The sequence below is a fragment of the Heloderma suspectum genome, chromosome 7, assembly GCF_057233095.1.
Source record: "Heloderma suspectum isolate Gila_16-S chromosome 7, 16-S_ref, whole genome shotgun sequence".
In the NCBI taxonomy this organism is placed as follows: Eukaryota; Metazoa; Chordata; class Lepidosauria; order Squamata; family Helodermatidae; genus Heloderma; species Heloderma suspectum.
In genome coordinates this window covers 74,251,331-74,274,065 of record NC_139464.1, presented here as the reverse complement: position 1 = coordinate 74,274,065, position 22,735 = coordinate 74,251,331, and the positions used below count along the sequence as shown (strand labels likewise).

The 22,735-nt window shown below is 40.6% G+C and overlaps 1 protein-coding gene across 1 annotated transcript in view; it reads right to left on the bottom strand.

The window, feature by feature from the left end:
* LRIG3 (leucine rich repeats and immunoglobulin like domains 3) overlaps positions 1–22,735 on the bottom strand; it is a 61,023-nt gene that overhangs the window by 21,250 nt on the left and 17,038 nt on the right. The window contains exons 4-9 of the mRNA XM_084811811.1: positions 5,681–5,815; positions 3,797–3,940; positions 2,544–2,687; positions 2,168–2,311; positions 1,590–1,733; positions 128–208 (exon numbers count right to left, since the gene is read on the bottom strand). Coding sequence (XP_084667937.1) covers positions 128–208; positions 1,590–1,733; positions 2,168–2,311; positions 2,544–2,687; positions 3,797–3,940; positions 5,681–5,815 — 792 coding nt within the window. The remainder of the gene's footprint in view (positions 1–127; positions 209–1,589; positions 1,734–2,167; positions 2,312–2,543; positions 2,688–3,796; positions 3,941–5,680; positions 5,816–22,735) is intronic.

Genomic DNA, 22,735 nt, shown 5'->3' with positions numbered 1-22,735 from the left:
CCTTCTCAAGGTGATGAACAATTTAAAATCTACTTAAACTACCTTCCTACAGCTACTCATTGTACTTTCTAGGTCTACAGAAAAATAATAATCCAGGATCTGCATTTGAATATACAGATGTACTTACAGCCATCTGAGTTTGTCAAGTCCAGAGAAAGCACCATTCATATCTTCAATTGTCCATGAGATTTCATTATTTTTAAGATCCCTGTTGCGAAGAGACAACAAGACCCAAACTTGAAAAGTGGATATTTAAAATCACAAAAGCAATGGAATTCCTAGAAACAAGGACATTAGGAATCTAGCATGTTAATGCCTAATCTAAATATTTCACCTCCCAGAAAATCCTACATCAGTTATTCTTTTCAGTGGTAGTTTTCATAAAGTGCAACTGCAAGTTATGGAACAACATCACTTTTATGCTATGTCATGATTGTATTGTACTGATCATATGATGGTTTTTATGTATTTTGGGTTTTGTAAGCCCCCATGTAAGGTGTTATCCTAAAAGGGATGCTATGTATGTATGTATGATGATGATGATAATAATAATAATTTAATATTAAGAGGAATCTTGGTCCTATATGAATTTATAGTCTTCATATAAATAATGAAGACTATAAAAGTGGCTTAATAGTTGTATCAAGCACAACAATGGTAACAAAGACAAAACACTTCTTATATACATGCTATTTCCTGCTGGAAAAGAAATCATGAAGAAAGTTCCATGTGCAGAATCAGCAGAGTAAAGAATGCTCATGAGATCAAGACACGTTACTGAGTTTCATATGTCATAGTAACAGTCCCAATATGGAGGCTTGCTCAGTGGGTTTTGTGGCTCAAGAATGTTGAGCAAATGACTGAACATTCCTGAAAAAACAACAGAAATTTGGCAAATAATTAGTCCCTTCATCCACTATACATGTTCATCCTATGCATTTGTATTAATCTTTTTGTGTTGTGGGCTACAATGTGAGATAGTTCCTAGGAAAGGATAGCTTGCCTTAAAATAAAAGTTTGGGCAGCATACAGAGCCATTATATTGGCATCCAAGTGATCCTAAGTGTAGGTAGAGTTCACCCAGCAGAACAGACAGGGAAAACTGCTTTTATATAGTGATGCATGTCTTTACTACTATATGGCATGTTCCATAGGACACTCACCATTTCGTGAAAGGATCCTAAATTAATTTAGTTCCCTAGCCAAAAGAATGGTCAAGAATGAAAACAGAAGCTCCCAAAAGAAAAATCAGTATGTTTCGTTGTGGACAGAGTACCAAACTAGTTTTGGAACCTTTTACAGGACCGGACTGCATGTCAAATTCACCTTAAAGTGACAGAAAAAATCATGGAGCAGGCCTTTGTGAGAGTCAATCAAAAGGGAGTTCAGAGCTGAGCAGAATGCATTCACCATTTAGTCTGGGCATCCATCTGTCAGGGATGGTTTAAACTGGATTCCTGCACTGAGCAGGGGGTTGAATTCAATGGACGCTTCCAACTCTATGATTCTTTCTTCACACCTTCTGAGACCCATCTACAATAACACAGCACTGATTCTTTGACCTAAAAAAGCCCTACCCTGAAACTTACAAAGTTTGTAAACTGGATAGTCCCCGGAAGGCACAATCGGCAATGTAGCTCACTTTGTTGTTCCCGATGTTCAGTCTCACCAGCAGGCTTAAACCAACAAAGCTTGAATCCTCTAGTCTTGCTAAATTATTGTAAGTTAAGTCCCTGCAAGTTTGAGAAGGTGGAAATCTTTGTTTCAATCTGTATTAATAAGGCATTCAAACCTAATACACGTTCATCCCTTAATTAGGTTAAGCATAATTAATTTTTAATATAAGTTTGTACATTATTTTCCAATACACATAATATTGCAAAATAGGTTTCTTTTCTTTGAAAATTACAGTTAATAAAGGCCAAGCATAACTGCTATAAAGGAGAGAAGGAACTGGCTTCAGTTTCTCACAACAAAATATCACCATATTCAACAGTACGTATACACACACACACACACACAACTGTTGTCATCTTGGAAACTTTATTACCAAAACATACACAAACACACACACACACACAGCTCACTGGCAAGCAGCTCGTGCTTTGGCTTCTACCCTACTCTTAAAAATGGAAGAGAGTTTAAAAAACACAAAACCACTACTCACAGCTCACTGAGTTTTTGGCAAAACTCCCAGGCATCAGGGCTGATCCTGCTGATAGCATTTTGGCTAAGATGAAGCTGCTGTAACATCAGCAAGCCATAAAGCCAGCCTTTGGTAATCTCTGTTAGGTTGTTATGATCCAGCTGCCTACACACACACAAAAACAAAAATCCAAGTCTCATATGCAAACGTTATCAATGTTTTTTAAAGGTACTGATCCTTCTTGTAGTTAGACATTAGGGAACTTCCCCCTGGAAACAGAAGAGTTTTACAGGCTGGCAGTTTAACATTTAGATATTGTTAGCACTACAGCATTCAAAACAAGCAATCAACTGTGGAATTCAAAATAGGACTGGGGAAGCATATACTTTATACTTACAGTATTTCCATGCTACTTAATCCCCAGAAAGCTCCGTCCATGAGCCTAGCTAGCCCATTTCTTTGTATTCTTAAAGATTTCAAAGAAGGAAGTCCTTGAAAAGTAAGCCCATCTATTTTTCTAATTTTGTTGCGGTTCATCTCTCTGAGGGAAAAAAATATATATTCCAACTTAACTAAAATAAGATCAAGCTTGGGGGGGGGGGTTGAATCACACACACACTGTTTATTTATTTTCAGGACCATCTTTGATTCCTTCTCCTCCAACATCCAAGTTGCCAACCAGCCTTGCTGCACCCAACATCTCTTCCTAGGAACTAGTGTTTCTTTAGCTACCTACTGCTAAAAACCCTCTGTTACTTGTACAGCCACCATTCTTCTCAGCCTGTATTAACTCCTGGCTGACCTGTCAGCCCTGCCCCCACCTCTATTCTCCAGCAGATTTAGAATGCCTGTGCTAATCTTGCAGTGATTATAACCTCCTCAAGTCTTTTCAATGGCTCTCTTCCACACTCCTTTACCTTTTTCTCCTTTCCTTGTTCCATTCTTTTTTCTCCTTCTTGTTGCACAAGCTCATCTACTGCCCACTCCATTTGAATCCTTTTCTGTCTCTCAGCTATCACCTCCCTCTCTCTGCAAATCAAGCTTCCTTCCTTACATTCACTTATTTAGCAAGCTTTTCCCAAGCCATCTTTTGAACAGGAGCTTATCTACTGCTTCAGTACCAACGGACTCTCCTCTGCCCAATTTCTCCTGGACTTGAGTTACTCTTTCAGCTTGCTCTCCAGAGTTTTCCTAGCAGAAGCAACTGGCCTCAGGAAGGCCAGTGTACTCTGGAAGCGGGGTGGGGGGTCAAGCTAACTGCAAAGGTTCAGCCTGGGCAACCCCAGGGAAAGGACGATACCTCCTCTCCTCAGTGCAACCAGCCCTCCAGTGTGACTCATGCAACTGTTGAGTACTTTACTAGTAATGAGAGAGAAGAATCAAAAGAAAACACCACATCTTTCTGATTCACCAGGGCAACACCACGAACCACAACAGTATGCTGGCATTGTAGGGATATTATTCCAGGCCAAGAAGGCAAAGCAAATTGACATAAAAGTTGAAAACAAGAATGTATCACAAAGATTGTGCTTCTGCCCTATCTAAAGCTTTCCCGCCTTTATGTGGTTACTAGTCCGATTGATGCTAAATCGCTGCCAGAGGCCTGCAAGCCTAACTTAAAACCATTAGGTAGTTGTAGCCTGCACTTACAGATGTTGAAGATGGGGGAGTTTGAACATCTTTTGTGGGATGGCTGAAATTCGGTTCCTGTTCAGCCGCAATACTTGAAGTGTACTAGACAGGTTGTCAAAAGTGCCTGGTTCCAGGGAGATTATTCGATTATTGTTAATATGCCTGTGGAAACAATGGCAGATTTAACATCTTTGGGAATGTTAAATGATTTTATGCCAAAATCCAGTGATGGGGGGGTGCTTTATTTTTCCATAAAAAAATTCATTTCATAAGTTCATTAGTAAAAATGAATGTATTCCAATTGCAAATACAATATTAGGCAAGCTTGGCAGTTCCAAAGTTGTAATTAATGTTTTTCAGGTGATTATCCCTCCCTAGCAAGTATGTGAGCAAGTATGTGAAAGAATGTGTCATATATGTCTCAGTGTGAAATAGAACTAATAAGCAGTGACATAAAACTGAAGGTATCCCAACAACCATAGCAGAAGAAAGTTGAACTCTGTTGAAACAGATAAGTGGTTGTCAGCATATCATGCTACTCTGTGGGTTGCTAAAATTAATTGATGCAGCCTTCCCCAACCTGTGCCCTCCAGATGTGTTGGACTACAACTCCCAGAATCTCCAGACAGCCATGCTGACTGAAGGATGCTGGGAGTTATAGTCCAACATATTTGGAGGGCCCCAGGTTGGGGAAGGCTGCATTAATATGTCAACAGTTTTCAGTACCTTTGTTTCTTTCTTATATTTAAACAACATAAGGGAAGTATATGCTATTGTCTTTACATTGTTACCCCAATAAAAATGTCTACATAATATAACATTTAAATTACATTATGTATGCTTTAATTTTTCCCCTCAAATATTTCAGGTCAAATAGTTGTGGTGTATTAGGAAAAAAAAATAACATGGGCTACTCTTTTAGCTTTGTTTATTTTACTTGTATTTAGTAAACCTCAATTTTGTTGTTGTTCAGTCGTTCAGTCGTGTCCGACTCTTCGTGACCCCATGGACCATAGCACGCCAGGCCTTCCTGTCCTGCGCTCTCTCCCGGAGCGTGCTCAAGTTCATCTTCCCCAGTAGCATATTGGACACCTTCCGACCTGAGGGGCTCATCTTCCGGCGTCATATCTTTTAGCCTTGTGATACGTTCCATGGGGTTTTCTTGGCAAGAATACTGGAGTGGGTTGCCATTTCCTTCTCCAGCGGACCACATTTTGTCAGAACCCTCTGCCATGACCTGTCCGTCTTGGGTGGCCCTGCACGGCATAGCTTATGGCTTCACTGAGTTACGCAAGCCCCTTCGCCACAACAAGGCAGTGATCCATGAAGGGGAAACCTCAATTAGGTCACTTCTTAGTGATCTTCTGATGCAAACTGAAAATTTTCCCATGCAACTGATCCTATGCAAATTAGCCTAATTTGCATAAGACAATGTCTGGAAAGCCCACATTGCTGTCCAGACTTCATTACCTGCTTCCTGGTAACTGCTATTCCCAACTTAACAACTTGTTAATCACTTTAAAATCTCTCACTCTCAGTCCCTGGTTAAGTAGCACTTTGCATGGTTCTTAGAAGACAGGGAATTATCAGAGTTAATGCAATACAAACGCAGCTTAAATAAATCCTCAAATAATATGTCAAAGATCGAAAGACATTCTAATCAATTTAGTGTTAACTTCAAAATATTACACTGAGAAAATGTTTTTTTTCAGAATATTCCTCAGCATTCATCATTTTACAATTTAAATTACTGACTTCTATTTCCAGCAAACTAAAAACATTTTGTGTGATATACAGGAATGCATAAAAGGCTATTAGTCAGTAAATTAATATATTTCTGTTACTTTTGTTTTTAAACTTTGGATGAAATGAAAAACTTATCTTAAATGTGGCTTAACTTACAAGTACTTGAGCACCAGAGGAGGAAATGATTCCATGTTAAGGACAGAAATATTGTTGTTGCTCAGGTCTAAAGTTTCTAGAGACTGAAATGGTTTCAGGTGTTCGGGGAAGATGTCCGCAATCTTATTACTTGTCCTAAATTAAAAATTAGCAGTCAAATACAAAACTATTTCCAGACAAGTAATAAAATATTGAGTTTCCAAAGGACTTAGACAAGGCAAGGTTTTGCCACAAAGCAGGGTACTTCAAGAAAACATGCTTGCATAACATCAACATAATCATATTTTATTTATGAAATACTTAAAATTACTGGGCATTGTACAGTACTTTTTTAAAAAAAGATGATGCCCTTCCCAAAGGTTGATGATCTAAAATCGCCTATACTGTAGGAAGAGTAAGGGAAAGGATGTGAAAAAAAGGGAAGAAGCAAACAAAAGGAAATATAAAAAAGTGGATTCTGAACCACAATCCAGGACAGCTTGTTGACAGAAAATGCAAATGCAGAATAAGTAGGTTGTAAACAGTTTTATGGTCATGTATGATTTATAAAAAGCACCTAATATGCACTAGGCCATCCTTTCCCAACTGACTGGCTTCCAATTGTGTTGGATATAACTCCCATCTTCCCCAGAAAGCTTGAACATTGGCCATGCTGGTTGATGATGGAAGTTGCAGTCCAGCACAACTGGCAGGTGACAGGTTGGTTGAAGGATGTACTAGGTACTGTACAAAAATTGAAAAGCAATAGTTCTTGCCCACATTCACAATATAAAACCAAAAACATGAAATAAAAGGAAAGGGAAATTGAAACAAAAGAAGAAAACCTTAATTACTAGTATAATTTAAGTTGAGAAATAACTGACGCTTGAATAGAAGAAGAAAACATGTCCATGAATAGGATATATGAGCACTGGAATTGTGCCCTTTTGCCACTATGTTTACTAGCATCATATACCAAATTAAAATTTAGTTATTTGGAAGAAACAAATTATTAATAAGTACCAAATTATAACCCCAGCAAATAAAAATAATAAATTATTTGCTGCCTTTGGGATCATTCAGTTCAGGACAATATTATAGAGCTGGGTCAAGAGATAACCAGATCAACAGTGTCAACAATGCTGCCCTTATTCAGGCAGCAGCTCAATTAAAACAAACAAACATCATTTCGCTCTTGTCTGCTATCAATCTAATAAAATGGCTGCCACTCTCTTGAGGGCCTCTTCTGAGCAAAAATGATAGAAAATTGATCCCACATTGGTGAACAGGGTATGCTGGCCATATGTATGCAGCATCAAGGGAATAGAGAATGCTTCAGGGCCTTGATCAAGGTTGTATCTTTCCTTTCTTCCATATAATTTCAGGGCATTTTTCTCCACTCAAGATTCAATTATGGTTTTCTGGAAATTCCTGTCCAAAACTGGACAACTGGCAATCCTTGCCAAGATGCCTGTCAATAGGGTCAGAGCCAGGGCCTGGGCCTAGAAGGCCCTCTGCTAATTGCATTTTTGTGCCCCTTCTCCTATCTTACCCCTGCCTTCCCTGGCATCATGGGCATATGACCACAACACCTCAGAGCGATGCACTGTGGTAAATTCAAAAAAGTGGTTCACAGGCCCTGCCTCCCAGTGCAAGAGGCCTGACGCAAGACAGCAGACATAACAAGACTGTTTTAAAGTTGGGATCTGTATGAAGTTGTTTTAAAGTTGCATATCACCTTGACAGCTCTTTTGGACAGAAAAGCAATGAATAAAAATATATTAAAATAAGTTAATTGCCAGTGGGCCTTGCTGGGACACAGGCAGCTGCCTGAAAGTGGCAGTTGCTGACAGCCAGGTTTGCCTGTCAGTTTAATTTCTGGTGCAGGTAGAATTTAAGAAAGAAAAACAGTATGGTTTACATGTTCACTTCTGAACAGAAGAAGAAGCTGCCCTGCCCACCCTCAACTCTGCTAAAACTATACCATTTGAGGGCATTCTCAATACATCTACTTACTGTTCTTTCAGAATAGGTTGTTTCTATTTAAAACAGGATGTCTGGCAACTGTAGTACCCATATAAGCACTCAAGGGAAGTTGGAGGCTGAGATTAATTACCACTCATTAAAAATAAAGTTTGGCTAAAAAAAGAAGCCAGAAGTTGTAGATTAACTGGCCCTCACACCAGATGTGTAAAAAAGAAATGATTTTTTTTTTACACCTCAGACATTGTTCTCACTCAGCATCAAGTTTCAGTTCTCTGCCTGTCTGGTGCAGGTCCTTTAAATGTAATGCTTAACTGGAAGGTCTTTGTTAAAGGAAAAATATCTTTAAGCAACAACGGACGATCCATGCATCAGATTTACTAGCAACCCAGGCGAACATTGATAACAAGTTTAAGAGGCTTTAGTTTAGACATTAGTTTGTTCATAAAGTAATTACTAACAAGGTACTAAAACTGCCAATTACTTGAGTGACAAATAAAATTTTCCTTGCAGTAAAACTGTGCTTCAGCCTAAGCCAGCAATTTCCTGAACTGCACGCCTCCTAAACTGCAGTGTGAAAGTGTTCAGTTAGGGAGAGAGCTTACACACTGCAGTCTTTGTGTCACCATTCCTTCATAAAACAGAAATTTCTTACAACTAGCTGTATAATAGCCCCTGTATCATGAAGTTTAGCTGCTTCTAATGGACTTGAATAATCCCACCCTCAGATTCGATTTTAACTAACTGGCAAATTACTTGAGGCAGCCTGTTTCACAGATTAAGATTTGTTGGGGCTTTATTGTGGGACTGGGGGAAGAGAAAGTACATTCATTTTGTTAATTAACAGCAGGGAAGCCATTTGTATTTTAATTACATCTCAATATAGTTCAAAGACACTCTAAATAATTAAACCACACTCCAGTTTGTGTAGTGTATCCAAAAGATGCACTTGAAGATATTTCAACCATCTCGCCTCTGCATGGACTGTTATGCTCTCTTAAAGAGAAATCAAACCTTAAGAAGTTCCCTGAAATTCCCTACTTCAAATCTTGCACCATAGGAGAAGTGCTAGTAGGGGTTTTTTTGGTACTATTTAAAAATAGTAGTTATTGCTAGTTCAATTTTCTTCACTTGTTGCTCAGATTAGACAAATATACTAACTGCCACCACTGAGATACAAACCCCGCCCCCCCCACTGAGATGCAACCCCCCAGCCCAGCCCAGTCCATCTAATCTGGCAGGAGGAACAGCATTGTTTTTCCTCAACACAACAAAAGTGCTAATAAAGTCCACCTTTGTTTTGTCTGCAAGAGAGTTCAGTGCTGTTTTATCATGTTTACAAAAGTTTTTCCAATGCACATTTTATAAATTCTCAAAGGAGGATTTCAGTAGCAGCTGTGCTTTGGGGAACAGCAGACTCAAACTTCAAGTTCCCACATAAGTAAACCTGAATGAAATTAGATTCCACCATCTCTCATATTAATATGAACACACCACCAACATATTATAACTTTCTTAGAGCTTTCAGTTCCAATGTCTGCAGACAGCAATGATGCCACTTAGTGGTGTGTGGGGAGGGAGAAGTCTATGTGCTAGACACGAACCCCAGAAACTCACTGTTTAACCTGTACGCTTTAGGGGGCTGCAAATTACAGTTATCTCTAAAACATAAGAATATGGCAATCATGACGTAAACCACATCAATGTTCAAATGCTTATGAGCAATTGAGAGAATTTCTGGGATGTTGACCTATCATTTCCTTGGACTTAGAGATTAAAAACTGCTTTGCTTCAACACCATCTTTTTGAATATCCAAGGATTTTAAACATTCATGTTTTTGCAAACTAAGAATCTCTCTCTCTCTCTCTCTCTCTCTCTCTCAATAGGCATATTATATTATTATTTATTATATAAACACCTCAACAGAAAAAGATACTCTGTATTAATAGCGTTAAAAGCATTTCCAAAAAATCTAAACGACTTTTCTCTGCTGCAAGCAAGGTAGACTGATTTAAATTATCATTTAAGTCACCAAGGAAAAAAAGGCAATATTTAATTCAAGTCTAGTTTCCAACTTCTAATTCCTATATTTCCTGCATGCATATTAATCACTTGCTGTAACAATTAAAATGTATATGTGTAACTATATAGAGCCTTTACACTACCCAATCACACAGGAGTAGGCAACTTGTTATCCTCCAGAGGTTTTGGTCTACAATGATCATTAGCCCCAGCAAGGTCTACACAGTCAGAGGTTATGGAAGTTGTCATCCAAAACATCTGGAAAGTACCAGGATGCTTACCCTTGAAACAGTATAATCCAAAACTTCTGGTCATGCAGCCCACACACAGTTTGCACTCCAGAATTTATATTTGCTTACGGAAGCAACTGTGAAATTAAAGAGAAGATGAGAAAGCACAACGATGCCCTTATCCTTTCCAGTAATAGTTGCTTTGGGAAATATAAAAGTGGGAAGTACAGTGTAACTCTCTTCCCATCTTTTCCACTGTCTCCACCTTGGAAACTGAAGAAGCGTGTGTATCTCTCTCTCTCTCCCCATCTGTGTATATAAGGTAAAAAGGATTCCATACCTTCCTGGGATTTTGCAAGTTAGGGAAACTTCACCTCTAACTCTTAGTTAGAACAGCAACTTATGTACAGGTTCAAAAAGCTATTAACTGAACCTACAGAATACCACCAGCATTATTAATGCCTCTTACCTGATCATATTTGTTATCTTTGGTTTTATCTTTAGCATATCAGAAGCAAATTTTATATATTTATACCCACGCACGCACGCACCCTGATGGTAATTTGTGACAGTCATGCTGTTCTGTAAATCAAAACCTCTCTTTAACCTTGAGCCATTTGGATGGTTAACTCAGACTCCACCTACAAAGTAGGAAGATAACTTGTTTGCCTGGACTGTGAGGTATGGTCCAAGGGGCCTTGAAAAGGGGGGAAGATACTTTGCCCAAGGGAAGATAAAGTCTCTACTATTGCTTTGAACTGCCAATGTCTTTTTGAACTTAGACTCATACAGCTATTCTAACTAGGGGTTAGAGATGAAGTTTCCCAACCTTGCAAGATCTGAAGAAGGCAGGGAATTCTATCTATACTGTATCATCAGCACAGAGATGAAAAGTGTCTCTTCCTCTCCATTAGGGTTGGGGAACTAGCAATGCTTTGGATCTAGCATGGTCTGTTTGTTATCTGTTCAGCTGATATATTGGGAAATGGAAGGTACTACAAAAGCATCACAAGTCTCCAGAACTATGTCCTGGCAAGAACCAAATCTCTGTAAATGTGCTCTCATACTTTCTATTATGCTAATATTCACTGACACTGGAATTATTTAGTGCCTAAAATGGTGTCAGTGCTTGGAATAAAACTATCAGTAATAAAATTTAAGGCATTTATCTTGCAATTTAACTTGTAACTCCTGGAACTTCGGCTTCAACAGACATCAATCTAAATGGGGAATCAAATCTGACTGCAGGCTGTGACTCGCAATTCCATTAATTATCTCTGCAACCAATAAGGATCCACAGAGGATGTCATAGGCTATGAAACTAGACTTTGACAAAATACATAAGAGCACACTCACTCATTTCAAGCCTTACTAGTAAAATCTGCAGGTTTCATGTTTGGTTCTAACAGATTCCAAACACTATAAGCCGAATCATCCTGCAGCTGCTTCTTGCTTTACTTTCACTGTGTTGCTTGGCAAGCATTCAGATTTAATGCAGGACCATTCCAGGCTCTACCTATGCATTTTATCAAGAGAGGCAGCATTATACAGTATAAAGAACAGCACTTGAAACTACAAGATCCTATATTTTATTTGGTTTAGGCTATTGACCACCTTCTATTGGTTCTATAGTGGATCATTCATATCAGCTGCTGCCTCTTAAGTGATACAATAGTGCAAACAACTTTATATGAACCCATTGTCACTTGACTTCATGACACTTCTCTTCAATATAATATACTTTTCCAGTTCTACTGCTACTGTCTGCAGGTGTCTTCACCTCCACTTGTCAATGGCAAGTGGCCATAGCCCTTTGGAAAACAGGACTCCTAGCTTAACTGACTCTGTGCCGCAGTTTGGAAGAGGGACACAGCAACAGTAGTTTCTCCAGCTCTGCTGCAGGAGAAAAAGAAAACTCTCTTTTTTCGCCAGCATTGAGGTGGTGTCTTCTCTCATTTGCAGGGAGGTTTGTGGAATGTAAGAAACTGCAGGAGTCTTCTTCTGTGCAAGTGAAAGAAGATGTTGCCTCTTGTCTAAGCCTTCAGTCATTAGTGAAGGGCTTGGAAGAGAGACAGAGTTTCTTCTCACTTGTGCATAAGTTTGAGAAAGGGCAGGAGGAGGATGCAGTTTTTTGTCTCCCCCTACTTCACCATAAATGAGAGAAATCTCTGGAATAAGAATACAAGAGAAGCCGTGCTATATCAGACCAAATGACTATCCAGCATCCTGTTTTCAGGTGCCTCTGGGAAGTCCACAAGCAGGGCATTAACTTAATCCCAGCAACTGGCATACAGAAACATACTGTCCCTGAGACTGGAGATAACATATAGCCAACATGACTAGTAGCCACTGAAAGCTTTATCCTCCATGAATTTGTCTAATCCCCTTTTCAAGCCACCCAAGGTAGTCACATGTTGTGGCAGCAAATTCAATTAAATTAACTGTGCACTGTGTGAAGAAGTACTTCCTTTTATCTGTCCCAGATCTTCTGCACATGCCTCTTACCAGGCTTAAGAGTGGAACTTATAAGCTAGAATCAAAAAGACACTGGCTAGTAAGCCACACCAATATTTCTGGACCCCTGACTGTCTCTCTTGCTTCTTCAAACTTCACTTCAGAACTCTTTGGGCTGTTCAGTGCCATTTCTCTATGGTTTCCCTCACTGATGAATGCTTATTTCCTTTGCAGTTCCTTACTCTCCTGTGATCTCATTTATCTGGCATGCATCATGTATGCTGGTGCTCCTAGATTATCCTTTTCTTTCTGTTCCTATTTTTTCTTCCAACTTTCTCTGCCACAGACCAAACATTTAACACACGTGCATTCTTTAACTTTACCTTGAACCACATTTAAGAGCTTGCAGAACCTGCTCCTCCCTCCCTCTCTGTTCTAGCCTTTTGTTCACTGCCTCTCCCCAAGTGACATTTTACCACAATTTTCATTCCTGGGCCTTCTTCCAAGTGGATTCCAAGAATGAAACCTTGCCTGTAATTCAATATGTCATGCCTCCACCTTTGTCTCAAGTTCCCAATTTCTTTTTCAAGGTTCACATGCCTTATGCTTGCCACAAACAGTTGCTGGTAGACAACAATTTAAAACATTTGAGCAAAACGTTTTGCTAGTTTTATATGTTAGGTTTTCACACTTCTGCTCTGGATTTGAAATTCCACCTATTTTTCAATTTCACCAAAAAACCAAGGCACCAGGACTGATTCACATATGCATATTGGTAACTTTCAGGACTGCAGGAAATGATGTGCAGCACAGGTGAAACAGCCATCACAGAACTTTATATCTCTTCAAAACACAATGCTTTTCAATGAGTAAATCTCTCTCTCTCTCTCTCTCACACACACACACACCAAGGGCTAAATAATCAAAGGGATGCCAAGTTTCTTTATATGTATGTGTGAACCAGCCCTCTGGTTCTGAAGAAATGGAAGGTGAGTTAATATGTGCATATTAATCCCTTGAGGACTATGCTATCAAGTGATGACTAACATGTATGCATGGCCATCATCACAAATCAAACACCATCGAACTTTTGTGCTGCCTAACATAATTTCAAATACATTTCAAAGAATATGCTTCACTGGGGGCAGTTCGGACATTCAGCTCCAAATTATCAAGTGATGAAAAGCCAAGTGGAGAACACAATGTGTGAATCCTAGTATATTTCCTAGTACCTGAAACAACAGGGCTAGGAAGAACCTTGATCATTTAAACCTAATCCCAGCCCCAACAGGTTATTCTACAAACTGACCAATATCCACACTACATAGTGGGGCTGTTAACCGATGGTGAGGCTGTGGTGTGTGCGGCTGGCATTTTGAATATGCAACCCCCCACTCGGGGGTTGTTTCATGCAAACCCAACGAGCATGGGTTATGTGAGGATTAAGAAACCCTTGCATAACTCAAAAGTATGTTTAAGGGTTGTTTAACCCCTGCATAACCCACACTTGCCAGGTTCACATGGCAAAACAACCCCCCAAGCAGGGGTTGCATATGCGCTTTGGCGCCTACAGGCGTGTCATTTGAACCTGGTCAGTAAGTCTCCTATTCACCTCCTACTATAATCTACATCATCCACAAGCAAAAGCCAGATGCAAACAAAGAACTCTGTCAGAGAAGCTTGACAAAATTATTCAAGGAATAATTTAAACAATCTGGATGACTAAAGAAACTGAGCCGAGCTTCGCGTTATAGCTGGGAAACAAATAAGAATTAAAAAGCTCTTCAGTTTTACCTGGAGGAAAAAAAAAAATCCTGTTTAGCCTCAGATGTAACTGTCTGTTAAATACAAACACTATGCATCCACCAAGGCTCTTCAAATTTTCCTGGCCCCTGTTCACACTACTCCACCTCAAACAATATCCTGTCTCCAGCTGTGACAATTCCCGAGACCCCACAGGAAGAGAATGGGGAAACAATAATATATTGGAATGGAGGAACTGCTCCTGAATTCTTCAGGACCCAACTGAAATAAAGATTCAAAAAGTCAAAGAATGTCTATCAAGTGAGACAGCCAATTCAACAGCCAAAAGCACTAGCACTTTCTTTGGCAAATGCAAGTGGTTCCTGAAGGTCTTCCAGATTCTTCTAAGACAAAACAGGTCAGGCAACAATGATCTAAAGTTAGAGCTTTAAAAAAAAAAAAAAAGTCTAACTGCCATGTGGGGGAGGGGATACTTGCTGGGATCACAGTGTGTGTGTGTGGGGATTAGACACAGTTAAGAGGCGGCGGGGTATGGCTGAGTAGATGGGGCCTCAGAGGAGAGGCAAGTGGGCCAGATGGAACCCCCCCAGCCTTGGTCTAAAGCAAAGCCTGCCCAAGGCTAGCTAACAGCTCACTCCCATCATGCACATCCACTATCAGGAGCAAAGTTAGGGTGAGATCACACCACTTAAGGCATGACAGCCACTCAAAAACATATCACATGGTGGCTTTAATGGTGTGAAGATCTGGTCATATTTATGCTTCTGTAATGTGGTGAGCCAACGCTCTCATTTCTAGGCAAGTGGCAAACGACCGGCATGGCCGTATTCAGTTTCAGTTTTCTATCAATAGTATTACACAAGTGGAACCTGTAAGTTATGTTGTAATGTAAAGTGCTCCTGTTCACTGTTCCAGTTGGTCAGTCATGTCCTCTTCCAGGATACTCCATTCCATTTCCCCTCTCACCCAGTTTTTCCATTCCTTCCTCCCAGTTCCCTATTAGAATTCGATGCTCAGCCTTCATTGAGCTGTTTTGGGTACCCACCCTCCACTTCGATTTTTTCCCCCCTAAAAAGTTTTTTTTGTACTTAATCCTTAAGGGATTAATATGCACATATTGCTAATATCTCCCTCGTGTACATGGCTGGCACCATTTTGGCTACACAAGCAATAGCATGCACACCTGAACATTGGAAATAGAGGGAATTATGATTACATGCCTTTCTGTGACTTTCTCAGACATTACAAACACATAAATTTCATACCGTTTATGATGATTAGCAAATGGTGAGCTTCACAGGAACCATATACGCTATTCTTGAGAGACAACAATAAGTACCTAGGAGCAAGAAGACTGCCAGCTATGTATGTGGGGTTTTACAAAAGACATGGCAGATGGTCTCACAGGTGTGTTTTTCACTCATCACCCCTCGTATCGCAGAACTCCATTTGTTCATGAGCTTTGTTCTCCGCTATTAGGTGCCTGGTACGTTTTGTAAGACTCTGACAAACAGCATCAAATTACTGCATAGACTTCCATCTGGCTTGCATAGACAGGACATAAAAACAAGTTGGCTGAAATGAAGTTTTAAACTAAAGTAGATGCTGAACCACTGCTGTGCCATTTAGGTACATGCCTGAGTGTAATTTAATGTGTCCACTCGCACAACACATACATTTACCTCATATTATCAGTTCTCCCCAGAGGTCAGGATACAGGTGTATTAGCCTACAGAGAACGTTACAGTCTAAATCACATAAGAAATCCCACTCTAATGAAGAAGAGCTTTCTTTGTTCTTCAGAGCCAATGTGAGAGAGTTCAAGTATTCGCTCTGATATGATAAGTTGTTCACGTGGGGGCTACTTTCCATAAAATGGTTCTGTATATGAAAATGATGTGGCAGAGACCCTACGTGAGGTTTGTTTTGACCTCACGTAGTCAAAAACAAATGACCAAACCTTTAAATTCTTGGCTAACTTGTATTACAGCTGCATAGTATTATGCTGCCTACCTATCCATTTTACTGTTGACTCCATGCTATCTTCATTAATAAGCAGCAAGTCGACACTTCAGAGTAGAAATGACAATCATAAGGCCCTGGGGCCTTATTAGGCCCTTTGGGATCTCCAGCACAGCTGCTGTTCCTGTGCTGCATCTGTTATACAGTTCAAACATAGGCAACCTCCACTCACAAGAGGGAAGTATCAGCAGGCTTGGGGAAACCCCAAAGTTTGCAGCAAAATGTTTAAAAATTATTAGGAAGAAAATAGCCTAAGGGGGAAAGAAAACACAAACACAAAAATTAGGCTGAGGTTCGCATGAAATTGGGCCATGGGCTGAAAGCAGCCCTAGGGTGGCAGGTCGCCCACCCTTGTTCTAGTTCACACTGACTGTCTACAACTGTTAGGGCATAAACTAGCAAAATACTAATTGCTCTATTTCACTGATTCACAAAAATGAGGGTGGAGACTTCCATCTTGCAAAAAGAAAAAAAGCCACAAACGGTAGTAGCCTGCAACAGTATTTAGTCCCTTGCCTTATCCACATACATTTATGCCTGTTTAACTGTGGCCAAAAAGAAAAAAAAGACCCAACTTTTGTAAAACTACTGTGCCTTGTCTTATCTCCTTGAGGTAATTCTTGTCTACCACGGTTGAGAGGGTATTTCCAAATATGTTCTGGGGAGGAACAAGTATACTGACACTGGCCCTTTTGCAGAGAACTGGGAAGCCCAGTCATAAGTAAATGTGTGTGCATGCATCCGAATACACAGGGGGCTCTAGGTCAGAGTCAAGAAGCTCAGAAAAAGTGCCTACTAGCCTTAATTTAACAATATAACTGGTATCTGGATTGAAGAATACAGAGTTTGTTTTAACCCTGACCACTGAGCATTGTCAATCACATCCTCCATTGCTAGACAGAAGGCAACTACTATGTTCTTTCAGGTTATACATTTAAATACAGTGCAGTTCTGAAGGAAAGTCAATACAATCCGAAAGTCAAATGCTTTTGAAAAGTGACAGCCTGGTGCCTATTGGAAAACAGTTATATTGCAAGACTTCCCATCATTCTTGATATATTGCTTGTCTATGACAAAGCTGAAGGGTGAGCAAACTTGAAAGTTATTTGCTTCTGCTCTCCAAGTAAGGTTTGAGTGGTACTGGCCGAACTGGATGTAGAAAGTGAACAACTGATGTTGGCAGTGCTGCACCTGCTCTCTACAGAGCATCTTCCATCACTCCATCTCTACAACTGTCAGTACGAGATCCAGCATTTCTGACAAGTCTAATTTTTGTTTTTGTTTTTAAAAGCACAAGTCCTCAGCCTTCACAGTTGCAAAAATATGCTTACATGTTTGACAGAATTATGCTGATTAGGTAAAAAAAGAAAAGGGCAAACAAAAGTGTTCAAAAGTGTTTATCTTTTAAAACTCGCATAATTTGTAATCGTAACTTCTTAACTCATAATTTTAAGGCGCTAACTAGTGGTTTGGAGGATACTATGGTTCTTATCATGGCACCAGTGGTTGGACTACTGTGATCTTGGTCACACTGTAATTGAAGCCCTCGGTGTACCAAACCCTCCATGGATCTATAGCAGCTGCCAGTATTGACAGCAGGTGGCAATAGCTGGAGAACTCTTTCCTTGCACCACTCCAAGCAAAGAAGAATCACTGCCACGAGCGCTCATTCATCCTCTTGACAGGAGGCTGTACTGGACTTCAGCTGAGCATTTCTTGTGTCCACAGACAGAGGCTGTTCACACAGCACACTAACCCACACTCGGGTTGACTGTGGGTTGTTTTGAACCGTGGGTTACCATGGGTTAGCATGTTGTCTGAATGCAGCACATTTTCTGCAGGGTGGGTTAGTGCAGCCAGGGTGGCTTGTTAACCATGCAGCGTGGCTTGTTAACCACCCTGAACAACCCAACAACAAACCATGAGTTCTCAAGGTGGCTTGTTTGAGAAAATAAGCTACACTGCAAGGTTAACAAGTCACCCTGGATGCTTTCAGACAACATGCTAACCCACAGTTCAACAAACAACTCACAGTTCAAAACAAGCCACACTCAACCACTGAGTGTGGGTTAGCATGTTGTGTCAACAGCCTCAGAGAATCCTTGTCTAAAGCCACCTTTGCAGGGAAAATTACCCTGGTCATGCTTCAGCATATGAACAAGACAAAGGAGCCCTAAAAATAATGGTACAACAGAAGCCACATGATCCTCATTCATACTGGGGCACAGAAAGAATTTCTCTACACTGCTACAATGGTCCATTCTGAAGATGGTCCAATGGTTGACGCCCATCTTCAGGGAGTCAACCTATTCTGAGGCTATGACCACTCTCCAGGCTCTGGGTGCAGAATGTCTTTCAGCCAGCGGGCCAAATTCCATTTTGGAGAAACTCACGGGGCCGCATTCCAGTGGTGGGTGGGACCAAAGGCAAAAGAGGTGGATCCAAAATACCCCAAATACCCATATATTTTAGCTTAAAATTCTTACTGTCAGTCATTAAGCTTTAGGAGAAGCATTTCAACCTTTTGGAATGGGGAAGAAACTGCACAAAAGCCAGAAAACCATCGAACAATAGGTAGTTGGGGGAAAGGGAGGAGGCATAGACTTGTGGGGAACCCAGGGAGGGCAGATTGGGGGTCCAACAAATGAAATAAATAACCACAATACAAAGGGTATTCCTTTCTAGCTTAACCAACACAGAGAGACGGATGAACGGAAGGCAATTGGTAGTCCTCATTCAGCACTCCAAAAATAAAAGGAAAAACACCCAATCTTTGTTCTATCTCTACTCAGGTGGGGTCTGCATAGCACAGCTGGCTGGGGAATAATGTGAGTTGTAGTCCAGCACCAGACTGAGGAAGGCTTGCGTAGCATTTCTAAAGGGGAAAACAGAGATGAATCCAATGCATATCTAACCTACATGGACATATGCAATGGCCATTTCAACCCACACCCACCCTCTCTTGTCCTTTCCCAACCACATCTACTACAGAACCAATGGAAGCCATGCTTGTGGCCCACATATAGGATGGCACATTTGTCCCAATTCCCAGTCTTCTGGTTAAGTAAAATGAAGAGAGGGTATGAAGGGGCTGCTGTGCAGCTAACCTACAGAAAAGGGAGTGTAATGCACAGAATACAGTTCTGCAATCACATCACACAAGTGCAGAATTCAGAATCCTAGAAATCTTACTTTCAAAAGTGTTTGTCCATTTAAAAAGCAAGTGTTTATATCTTATAGCTGTAGGAATACAAGTGGTGAGGGAAGGGGGGGGGGCTTCAAGACCCAGCCTCGATCCTGGTCCTCCCCATGACTAGCACAAGCAGAATTATGCAACAGAAGTATATGCAATTTAGCCTAGTTTTCATCATTTATGCAGACCACAGAATACAGCTTTTCTTGGGGCATTTCTTGAATTCAGATTCTTAAAGCCCATAACCCACAGGCCTGGTAATATCAGCTTTTCACAGTTTCAAGATACAAGGGCACTAGCTGAGCGCTTGTCTTGTTCCAACTCATATAGGGATTAGTAGCAGAGAAAGAACGACAGAGAGACTGCCAGATATGGAGAGAAAAAGGCAGCTTTGCCTTCCAAAACAAGCCAAACGTGCTTTGGAGAAAGGAAAATCTGACACAAAGATGGCAGACAGCCCAGTGCTACACCCATTTGAAGCGGCAATCATAAAACCTATTCAGTTTAACTCTCAGCCTCCTGATTCAAAAGGCCACAACTCATATGAGGGTTCATATGAGCCACGCAGATCCAGACAGTGAAATTGAGCACAGTGGCAAATATGCTTCCATGCCAATTGACCTGACACAAGAAGGGTCACACATCAGCATTGACTGGTACAGTCAGCTTCTCTGGTACAGTCAGGTTTCTAAAGAGGCTATAACTAGCACCATTTGTTTAGGCTTAGGCTACTAGCAGTTGATGCAGAGTTAGGATGTGTGGGCACAGAGCTAGTCCAAAAGGAAAATGTGTACAGCTTAAATTGTAAAAATGGTTATACCATACTGCCACAGTCTACAAGTGCTCTGCACTCATGAAAGCTGAGTAGTCCACTTTGGCACATTCTGCTCTGGGGTCTATTTGCTATGGAGCAGGATACCCTGCTCAAGACAACACAACACAGGAAAAGAGAGAGAAAAACCACTATATGGGAAAAATTGGTAGGAGGAATGTTGATAGTGCATAGAAAAGGTGATGGGCAATTTCTAATATATCCTAATATATCCAATAAGGAAGCGACAATAGTGAGTTTAAAATGATGTCCAATTTAAATAAAAACTAGCCCAGAAAACTAGCCCTGTAATTCTAGGTATCACCAACACAAAATCCATATGCAACTGAGGTTTCTATGAGGGGAGTACTTGTCCATGTGTTGATCATGTCCACGTGTTGAATGAACACATGGAGGGGGGAGCAGGCCTGTGCAGGCTAGTATTCCCCATGAATCATGTACCACTTTCCTTCTCATCTGATGGGCGTCCAGTAGACATTTGTGAGAAGGAGATTTCCACGCATACATCTGTGTGTGGAGAGTTCCTACAGAAGGGGAGAAGAAGTACATGGTTCCAGTGGTGGGCAGAGCTAGCTAACACAGCCCTGCGAAGCCCTCCACACATTCGTTGAACATGCAAAAAGGTTGATGTGAATCCCTTATGGGATTCTTTGCGACAAAGTGAATTAAGATGGCTTTGGCTGTTGGGTGATATAGAAATGTAATCAATCAATCAATCAATCAACCTTATAGCATGCCCTCCCCTCCTCTCCTCTGGAAAAGATCCTCACTGGGACAAACACTGTGTGCATTCATCATCCTTAAGATTATCACGGAAAAGCCAGGACTGGACACGGAGATGTGGTCTATAGCTGCAGTTTACTGGTAGAAGAAGCTGGTTGTACAAATTTCTTCCATAGATGTTTTTGAAAAACAGGTGGTCAGGCACCTGTGATAGATGCTTTCAATAGGTCATTAATCCCAAACTGCCATCATGGAAGTCTCAAAGACTGCAATATTGTCTAATATGCTACTCACACACACTTTCAGAGAGCCCTGTGTTCACTGTATGCGGGCCTTCAAATATTTAAGGAATGCAAATAAGCAAACATCTAAAATATCTGTATTTAGGGACACAGAACATGGCTACTGAGAGCAAGCATAACCATTCACAGTAATCTAAATCTAGAAATCCGTATTTATTCTGTTATAGCATATGGCTCTTAATTTCTTTAAAAATTTCCATAAGGATAACTCCCCCCGCAAAGAATTTAAATGTTCATGTGTCCACAGAAGTACATTAAAATGAAAATGTCTGTACTAGACCAAAACCTTTTAGGGGTAAATTTTCAGCAAATCATGATAACACAATTTTAATTTCCTCAGCTCACCTATAGGGCCTAACTCAGGACCTGTGAACCAGTACCAGCCAAACAGAAGGTGAGGGTAGTCAGCAATGCTTTTCTTTCCTGTCAAGGAAGAGACAAGCATTCCCCCAAAAATCCCACCCACCCCGCCACCGCCTGCAAAAAAAAAAATGGCATCAGCACTGTAAAATTACTGTGCTAATCAAGCACACAGTGGCCTCTGTGGCACAGAGTGCCTTTTGTCAGCTATCCAAACTGCAAACATATCTAGATGTGGATAAGAACATAAGAAGAGCCATGCTGGATCAAATTATCTAGTTTGGCATTTTCTTTTCCTAGTGGCCAACCAGATGTCTGAGAAGGCCATAAACATGACAAGGGTGTAAGAACATCCTCTGGCTCGTGTTCCCCAGTGACTGGTGTTAAGAGGCATACTGCCTCTGATATCTGAGGTAATATATACCCATCAAGACTAGAAGCAATGGATAGCCTTATCCTCCAAGGATTTGTCCAATCCCCCTTTAAAGCTGTCTCAGATGGTGACCATCACCAACTTCTTGTGGTAGTGAATTCTATAGCTATGCACTGTGTGAAGATATATTTCCCGTTATCTGTCCTAAATCTTCCACTATTCAGCTCCTTTGGATAATATGGCTGCAGTGAACCATGCTCTAGTAACCTCCTGTTTGGTTTACTGCAATGTGTTATATATGGGGTTGCCTGACAGTCTGAAAACTTCCATTGGTGCAGAGTTTGGCCGCAAGAGTTTTAACTGGGACCAGGTAATATGAATATAGTACACCAAGCTTTTCCATCTTCGTTGGCTCCAGATCTGTTTCTGGGACCTATCTGAAGTGCTGGTTTGGACCTATATAGCTCTGCTTAGCTGAGGACCTGGGCATCTAAAGGATCGGCTCTTCCCATGTGTATCTATCCAAACCTTCACATCATCAACAGAAGTCCTTCTCCAAATGCCCCTCAATATGAAGTTCAGAGAGGGGAAATGAAGGACATGATTTTTTTGGTGCTGACCCCACATTATGAAATATTCTCCATAGACTCTAAGGCCTACTGAAACTAGACTGGAGCCTTCACCAATGTCTTTCTGGAGCTAGGTAAAGACTTTTCTGTTCTACAGTGTCTTTTAATATTATCTTAATACTTTTAACATCCTTTATATATAGTTTTCGCTTTTATGGCAGTTGGGATAGGTTTATGCCATTTTAGGT